At 36.9% G+C, this 9,399-nt stretch overlaps 2 protein-coding genes across 4 annotated transcripts in view; both read right to left on the bottom strand.

Annotated features, from left to right (window-relative positions):
* The window catches only part of LOC107833334 (nuclear factor 7, ovary-like), a 13,598-nt gene that overhangs the window by 3,196 nt on the left and 1,003 nt on the right, over positions 1-9,399 (bottom strand). The gene's annotated exons all lie outside the window — the stretch shown is intronic.
* Positions 6,162-9,399, bottom strand: part of mmp24 (matrix metallopeptidase 24) — a 31,905-nt gene continuing 28,667 nt past the window's right edge. Inside the window, exon 10 of the mRNA XM_007574942.2 lies at positions 6,162-6,868. Coding sequence (XP_007575004.1) covers positions 6,510-6,868 — 359 coding nt within the window. The 3' untranslated portion in view covers positions 6,162-6,509. The remainder of the gene's footprint in view (positions 6,869-9,399) is intronic.

The following is a 9,399-nucleotide window of genomic DNA, read 5'->3' as shown; positions in this document are numbered from 1 at the left end:
ATAGTTCAAGGAATTTTGATCTGTGGAAAACACCACTAATAATAGTTTGATATACAGAAAGTACTTTCATTATTTTAGTCCAACAGGTCAGATTGGTGCTGCGCCTGGGGAAAAGAGAGCATCTTACTGGAGTGTTGTGGTGAATACAGAGCTGAGCTGAAAGGTAAAGCTCTTGATTTCTATGCGTTCCCAGTCACAGTTTGGGAACGCAGTTCCCTCTGCAGGGAACTGCAGATTGGAGCTTGGTCATCCAGGAGGAGACTCAGAGGAAGACCAGGACACGCTGGAGGGACAATGGTTCTGCCAGGGAGCGAAGAGGGAAACCACGAGGGATCACAGAGGCTTGGAACAAGGTTCAGCACCGAAGAATGGAAGGACCTTCAGCTGACCGCTTACATGTGAACACACCTGCTGGCTCCACCCTTACATCTCTGGCTACTGGGTCAACTGCGCCCTCTGGTGGAGACAAGATGTAAAACCAAAACATACAGTCACACACCTCTAACCCTGAAATGGCTCTTCTTCTTATTTAACTGTACATTTGCTTTATGATTTTATCAGAACTTTAGAAAGTTTCTTAACTTTTTTTAATGTATCGTTTCCTTTTAATCGCCTTTAAAGAAATTAAATAGAACTTTAAAGTTTTTATTTGACTGTAGCGTTTGTGTTGTATATGTCAGAATTTAATAACATTAACAGCTCTTTCTAATTACAATATGTCAAGACTACAGTGATCCTACTGATTAGATATATAGAAACAATATGTTACCGTTCAGCAGTTAAGGTAAAAAAGTAAAACTATTTCATATTTAGGAGTTAAATCCAGCCACCCAAAGCCACAGGAGACAGTAAATCTTCATTTTAAGTGATGAAGTCTTTTATTGACATTTCTTAGAACATGGTGGTGTTGGTACAGAACCGGTGCCAAACAAACTCAAAGAGAGAGAGAAACCGTTTTCAATTTTCAGAATAAAATCCTTCAAAAATAAACCATAAATTGGAAACAGAAACATGGTTGTTCATCTGAAAAATGCTGCAAATGACAGAAATACTAAGATTTTTAAAAACATATTTTTTGTATTTACAGAACTTGAGATGAAACTGGATTTCAAAAATGCTTCAGTATTTTGAGTCAAAAATCAAGATCAGATTTTTTTCGCTAATTTTTATTTGATAATCAACCCATTATTAAAGAACAAACAAAAGTCAAACATTGTTCACAGAAAAATATTCTTTCTGTTAAGAACAGAATTTTTCTAAATCTTTCAGATGAGTCAGCAGTAAAAAGTCTGAACATCTGAAATGTTTTTCTGCGTCTCAATAATTAAAGACAGGAATAAAAAGTAAAGGCAACAACAGGTAAGTTAAAAACCAACTCCAGGTTTTCCGGCAGATTCGCTTGGATTCATCAGGAAAATTGACTCTGGAGGAAGTTGGTAAAAATAATTCAACTAATGATTGATTGATTCTCTTTTCAGTTTGAACATCTGTTTTTAAGTAAATCTTTTGTTGCATCTTTTTTTTAACATTTTTTTTCTCATTCTGTTTGAAAATATTTATCTCTTTCATTTCATGTAAACTAAAAATTAAAACGAAGCTTAACTCTCCAATTTCCAAAAAGAAAATAAATTCAAGTAAATTAGACCTGCAAGCAGTTATAACGGGTTCCTTGCCCAACCTGGCAGGCCCCCACCTCTTTAAAATTAAATCATGCAAACATCTGTGCTGCCTTTTTTTAAATTCATGTCTTTCCATGTTTGCTTTTATTGCATTAAATAATATTTTTCTCTGAATGAATTGAGTAAAATCTAGAAAATAATGAGCATTTCAGTTGCTTGCTGTTGTGTTGAACTATTTGCTTTCAGCTTTGTGAGCTGAACTTTGCAGAACATCAGGAGACTGAGGTCAAAATGACTGGACTCTGGTCACATGGGACTGTCTGTTATCTGCCCAGTACAAACATCCAGAACCAGCAGTTTGGCCCAGTTCTTCCCGAAAAACCCATACAGCTTACCTACTACTTACAAAAATCTCATTTATACATATTTTCTCTATTATGTCCATTACATGAACAATGCAATCACTAGAGAATATTTTCTTCAAGTACTTTTCTTTATTTTCCACAAACAGACATTTGCTGAAATACACAGTAATCTGCTTTTCTGTAAATCTCAGTAAATATGTACAAACTCCAATATTTTCTGCCAAAAGATAAAAAAAACCGTGAATCAGATGAATGGATATTTATTTTTTCAGCCCATTATTTAACCCCACCCCACCCCCAAAACCGGTGATGCTATTTTGCCATTATGGAAAGTGTCATCTTAACTCTCACAACTCTAAAGGTCACTGTAATTTAAGCTGCACATTATTTAGTTTAAACCTGTAAAAAGTTTTCTGTACAACCAGAAACAGAAGCGACGCTCCCACAAGGTGTCAGGCGTTGTAAGGCGAATACAGGAACTACCAGATACAGAATCGGGACCAGAGTCTGACTTTTTTCTTGTACAGCTGGACCTGCTGCCAACAAAGGATTAACTGAAAACAGATGCAAGCCGCACTTTTCAGATTTTTATCTATGAATTAATATATAATGTTATGGAGCATTTTGTGTTGGTCTGGCCCACAAAATAAATCAAAGTTGGTGGGTGTCTTAATGCCACAAAGTGGGAAATTGAGTTCAAGGGGTATGAATATTTTGTAAGTTTCTATTTGTGCAGCTTGTACAAAGTTTGGAGAATACATTCATAATCCAGAAATTAGGATTCTTTTCTTTCTTGCAAATATTTAAACTGCCTAAAAAATTCAGATGTCTGAAGTTTGATGTAAATATCTGCACAAATTTTCATTTTTAGGACAAATTTTGTTTAATTTTGGCAAAAATGTCTTTGGAAACCTTGGAGGTTATAAACATTAACTGGAAACGCTAACAAGCTAAGAGCTAATGAGGCTAGCTGGGATTCATTAAACTGAAGGTTGCAGGCTAAGAGCTGAGTCTGATGATAGAAGAGAAAAATAACAGTAAGCAACACATAAGTAGTAATAAGTTTGGCTAAATTAATGCAAAATAAAGACGACTAGTATTTTTACGGCAAACTGAATTATATAATATTCAGAATAAAAACAAATAATTGAATTAAGACACTGAGTAGTTATAATAAAGATAGAAATATTATTCTAAATCATATGTATAAATACATTTTATAGTGAGGAACTTTAATCCCTGCAATAAATCATCTTGAATTTGTAATTCATCTTGTGCTATCATGAAATTATTTTGAATTTTCCTTAATAGTTCATCATTATGATTTGACTACTTTTCTAAATATAATAAATATTTTTTTGCCTTCTGTGTAACTTTTTGGGTTTGGGGTTGAAAAGGATCAATAATGATGATCAACACTAGAATATTGGATTTATTTTTTAAATGAACCCACCAACTCTTCAGAGAGCAAACAAAAGCTAAAAACTGCTTTTTTTCCCCAATAAAAAAACAGATGTTTCTTAGTTTGGTCCAAACAGTTCTGCAGAACTCTGAGCAGATCTGAAGCGAAAGAGGCTGAGAAAACCTGGAATACATGAAATCCCTGCAGAGCGGCGATGTTGGTGAAAGAGGAACAGATCAGGGTTTAACAGCCTCTCATGAAGGGGGATGAACCAGATCATTCTCTGGGGTAAAAACTCTTTATGAATCAAAGAAAACAGCAAAGTTCTGGACTGTGACTCACTTAGCGGAGATTTCAAACCAGAAATGGAAAGCAGTGAACTCCTAAAATCTCTCTGGGAGACCAATTATCCTCAGTGTGAGTCACCTCAGAGAGGTAACACCATTTACATCAACAGCTTGGGCGTTTAAATAAAGCATGCCTTATAGTTCAAACTGCAGTGATGCTGCGGCGTTACATAACGCCTTAAATCTGCTTTTCTGAAATTCGCTGCCTCTGCAACACCAGCTGAGTTAGAAAACACCAGAGCAGCCTGGGAGTGTCTGATTTCAGGAAAGAAAGACACAAAACTGAAAACTGAAACTCAGCTGCATCTGTAGCATCAACACGATCAAAATGAATCAATTTAAATGTAAAAAAGCATCTGCTGTTGACGTAAATTGCCAAACATTTTAAATGAAAACCACAAAAAAGCATCAAAAATTTGGATTAAAATTGTTCTCATTGAGATGACGTTTGCATGCTAACATGCTAACACACTAACACCTTCACTTCCTGTTCAAACAGCACCAGGATCCATGAAAACTGCTGCTTCCCTTCACATCAGCTTCAATCAGATCATCAAATTACTCCTGAAGTTTGCAGACACAGAATGGCACAAATGTCATCAAGTATTCGAAACCTTATTTATCAGCAAAAAAGCACAAAACATAAAACAAAAAATGTAAAAGCTACCGTATTGTTTAGCTGGCAATAATTTTTTTTTTAGAGATGCTATTGTGTGTTTTATCAATAAAAGCCTGCCAGTAAGTTTTTTTTTTTTTTGTTTTATCGAAAGTGAGATAAAACTGGAAAACAACTTCCTGTCATGTTTGATGATTTTGTTGAGGTTTTAACATGCAGGAATGATTCTTTTAGTTCAGATCTGGAACTATTGTTATTGTTTCCACAGACAAATTAAATGCAGGTTTGGACAAAAAAAAAAACCAAACAAACAATTTTTTGTCCAAAAATACAGGTTTAGTCCAAAACCAAATGGTTAATGGTTAAATGCAGGTTGATATTAAGCTACAGCTTTAGGAACCATAAAGAAAACAGTGGAGAATGAATAAATCAGCAGCGTGTGAATAAATGATGCATCAATAACAAACTCCTGCATTGGCACTTAAAAAACCTTCAGCAACTCTTATAAATGTAAAACCAAATAAACCCAGTGAAGATGAAACTGGGGACAAACTGTCCAAAATCCAAACAGGAAAATGTATAGAAAAAAACAGGGAAAATGAACAATTAATTGATTTAAGTTATTTTTAAATTGCTGCAATTGGAATTAAGTATGTCTTGGTTTTTATTTCTATTATTGCATTATTATTTTCTTGGTATTATGCTGCCAATTTTATTGTTTATTAATATCTTTATCAGTCTTAATTTTATTTCTTGTTTTTTCGTTTGTGTATCTGTGAAGTTGTAATTAATGTGAAGCTTTTTGGTCAGCAGAGTTTGCTGTAAATGTGATTTATATATAAACTTGTGCAGAAAAGTGTTATGTATAAATGAAACATACATTAAATAAATAAAAAAGTAGATAAATAAATAAAAATGATTTTTGTGGTTTGTCCCATTATTTCATGTTATAAGGTGCAGGTTACTTTATTCCTTTTCAATCTTTTATTTTCAAGAATTCAGCATGCTGATGTGAGTGAAGCATCAACATAGCACAGCGTGAGATTAAGTGATGTTGCTACTGCTGCAGTGGTTGAGTTGCAGTTGTGCTGTTTTTGGAGAAGTGGAGCATCTGAAGGTGCTGAATCTTTTAACAATCAATCTTCAGCAGCCTTATCTGGTGACCAGACTGGATGTTGTTGTGTTGGATGTGTGGGAAAACAATGCTGGAGTTTTAATTCTCTGTGGCATCGTTTCTTCTTTCACTCTCAGAATGAAAGGTAGATATGTAACAGTAGCTACATTTCCCAATGTGCGCAAATCTTTGTCCATGTTCTGCTAATGTTGAAAAATCACAATTTTGTAATTGTGGTGCTTCCATTAAATAAGAAATTAAATTAAAACCCACTGTAAACAAGTAAAATAATGGCAGCAGAGAGGAGATGTTTGGGAATCTTTAGGTTTCATTAACATTGTAGACTTTATATTCTGTCAGACTGATAATTATAAACCTCAGCTTCCTTCAGCTTTAGACAGACATAAGAAATATCTCAATATGCAGACGACTCAGTTCTCTACTTCTGTAACAATCCATCTACATAAATCAGTGATTCTGTTACTGTGTGACTAAATAAAAAGAGTTTTATGTTAACAATATGAGCTGTGGTGAGTTGGTATTATATTGTTTAGTAAAAAAAGAGATAAAAACAGTTTTCCATCCCAGTATAACTGAAAACAGAGTTATGTGATCCACAGAGAGCTTCTTGGTTTATTTTTGTTATGGCCTTTCTACCTATCTTTTATTTTCAAGTTTAGTCTTAATTGTTTTTTTTCCTTACTTAACTTTGACCTAACTTTATAACTGAAGCAGTTCTCATGTAAAGTTTAAAGGTAGTTTCCAACTGGGAAATGTTTTCTCCCGCTTATTTTCTCAGAGGAAAAAAAGTTTGTTGTTGGTCCAGCAAGAACGTCCAGCATCCAAAAAGAGATGAAGACAAATTCGCTCCATATCACTCTGGACTTTATTTTACTGTCAACCCTGTTTGGTTTTAACTCCAAATATGAAAATTTCTTTTAAACTCTTTGTCTCAAAGTTCAGCTCTTCTCTCTCCAGCTAGCAGCGCCTTTCGGTCCAGTTCTGTTGGCTGAAAGTGACAACAGCTTTGGGGTTCTGGTCTCCTGTCATACCCACTCCTGCACCGGGTATTTGTAATAATGCTGCATCATCGTGTTCTGCTGCGCTCCTTTGCTCTTAAACTGGAAAATGGTGTAGATCAGCACCAGGATGCAGAGCGACAGGATGCAGGGTATCACCACGGCGATGGCGTTGACGGTTGTGGGGACGTCGTTGATGGTCACGATGACGTCCACGTCGTCAAGAGGCAGCTGCCGGTCTCCGCGGTTGCTGCCGGAGCGCTCCATCTCAGACTGGTAGCAGCCCATCCAGTCTTGTAAAATAGACTTTGGATATCCAGGCTCCACCGTCAGCTTCTGGTTGTCGAACTTCCAGTACTCCTTCCCCCTGTAGAAGAAGGTGTGATCTGAGGAAGGTGGGATAATGGTGTGGATGGTAGAGGGTGATGGATGACATAAACGGAGAGAAGGTAAATTCAGGGTTAGGTCTTATTTATTGAAACTATTGAGACGTAAACATGGACAAGTCTGATGTGTCAGTTTCAGTTCAGCCAGCCATTGCTCTGATTTAGCCCAGAAAATTGTGAAAACTGGACCATTTAGCCACAGATTTTCAGCGGATTTGATCAAGCTGACAATGAAGGGACCATTGTATTTTAACTAAATGTTGCAGAAAGTTATTGGGAAGTCCTTGAGGGAACAGTTTGTTCATCTGACTCAAGGTTAAAAACCTCTAGCTGCCTTTGATTAACAACTGGAAGACTCATTATCTCTGGTCTGGAATACAACTTTTGTCTTTATGTCATCATGTGATGTAATGTTTCTCTTTTGTGTTATGTTTTCAACCATGTGAAGCACTTTGAACTGACCAGTTGCTAAAATGAGCTACATAAATAAACCTGCTTTGACTTCATTTCTTTGGTTCGATGATTATTCCCTCCTGGACGTTGAGCGTTTTGTTTTCACACGGTTGTAAAAACAAAAATTTGTAACCAAGGGAACAAGGAATAGTTTTTACAACTGGGAGTAGCTGATTAGAATCTCAAAAGCTCAAGTGTTCCTGAACTATGACCCCAAATCCCAACATCTCTATGTGACTTTTTAACTCGACGGACCAACAGAGGTATAAAGAGGAGCAGCATTGGTTTAAAATCTGAGAGAACATGAATCTAGTTAAAGTAATAACCAGCCAAAACTCAAATATCTTCTGAAGATGAACTTGTCTTATCTGTTTGAATAACTTCAGTTTGAAACATTTTGCTACATTCAGATGATCTGAATGTAGGCACTAAATGTCATTTTAGTGCCTTAATTTCACAGTTTCTGTGATATTTGAGGGGCTCTTAGGAAGCCGTTTCCCTGCAGGTGTAGAGAAGCTCTGCTCAGCAGGACAAACTCTGAAGTACATTAAAACCTAATGTAGGATTTCAACATTTTGACATTTCCCAACTGAAAGTACCTTCAAATACCAGCTTCAACAAAAGGATAATAATCAGCTTGTGATTAAAGAGGCAGAATACTCAAAAATGACAAAAATGTTTTCCAATTGTTAACTTTTTAATTATTAAAAGAAAATACACATAATTTTGCATTTAATCTTAAAAGTAACAGAAAATCACTTAAGCTCCAGATCTTTGAATTTATTCAAGCTATCAACATATTGGTCCAAATGTGGTGTTCATAAGACAACAGGTACCAGAACCCAACACAGACCCAATCCAACAACTAAACACACGAACCTTTGACTGCAGAAGCACAGAAATAACCCCCACAAACTCTTAGCAAAATTAAATCAGTATAAAAGTAAATCTGAAATAACATTTCAGCTTTACGAGGTTTAATCTTTCCCAAACTAAGTCACAGTAAGAATTGTTCCCAAACTAAGTCACAGTAACAGCGCTGTTGAAAGCAGAGGGAATCCGACCATCAGTTTTATCTTGTTGATTCTCTTGTTCCTGCAAAACTGGTGAAGAGGAAGGGTGTTGGTATCAAATCAGGGTTTTTCTGGAGGCTTAGAGTAGCTGCATGCTAGTGTGCAGCTACGCTGGATTACTGGTAGATGGGTATCTGGGTTTGGTTAAGAAGAGATAAGTTTAGTTTGTAGCATCTGGACAGATTCTGAAGCTGAGCTGAAAACAACCAGATGATCAGTGAGAGTAGATCATCTCCAGTTTCCTGTTTAAAAACACAGAGTTGGAATCTGATTACAAAGGTTTCACTCCGACGTTGTTTTTCTTCATGCTAAGAACATCACAGCTGAGATCTTCATCGGTAAGATTTGTAGCCTATCTGCAGTAGCGATGTATGGAAACATCTTGTCAGTGAAGGTGCGTTTGAAGGTATGAACAGGAGTGTTGGTATCCAGATCGGAGAACGTCAGCTTTCCTCGTTCCCAGTCCAGATTCACTCTGATCCTCTGGAGTTTCTTTTTTATTGAGATAACTTTAGCAGCTGCTGGTGGAGACACTGCTGAATATTTACCTTTACAGAATCTAATAGCCAGCAATCCAGACTGTATTTTCCCCTTCCTCTGGACAGACTCAGCCAACAGACCAAGTCCCCAGTCTTCATTGTCTCCAACATCAACATCCCAGCTGTGGTTCCCTGAGTTAAAACCCTCAGAGCTCAGGACAGACCGTGACTTAAACCTCTCTGGATTATTAGGAAACTGCTGTTCGTCTCCTGAAGTCAAACTGGTCAAATCTTCAGACAGGATGAGTTTTGACCCAGCGGTGTTTGGGTCCAGAACCAGAGGAGTGTAGGTCACCCTGTTCTTCATGTTGCTCCAGATGTTGAAGGCCAGGTTGCCCAGATGTTTGGCCTGGTCTATCAGAGCTCCTGAGGGCAGCTGTGGATCCTCCAGCAGGGGGCAGCGCTGGACTCTTTCCACTGCAGCCTTGTAGTTGTGCAGGAATGAGACGTCTGCAGCTCTCAGCTC

Source organism: Poecilia formosa, unplaced genomic scaffold (assembly GCF_000485575.1).
Source record: "Poecilia formosa unplaced genomic scaffold, Poecilia_formosa-5.1.2 Scaffold365, whole genome shotgun sequence".
Taxonomy (NCBI): domain Eukaryota; kingdom Metazoa; phylum Chordata; class Actinopteri; order Cyprinodontiformes; family Poeciliidae; genus Poecilia; species Poecilia formosa.
Note: the sequence above shows the minus strand (reverse complement) of the source record. Positions and strands in the feature narration are given on the sequence as shown.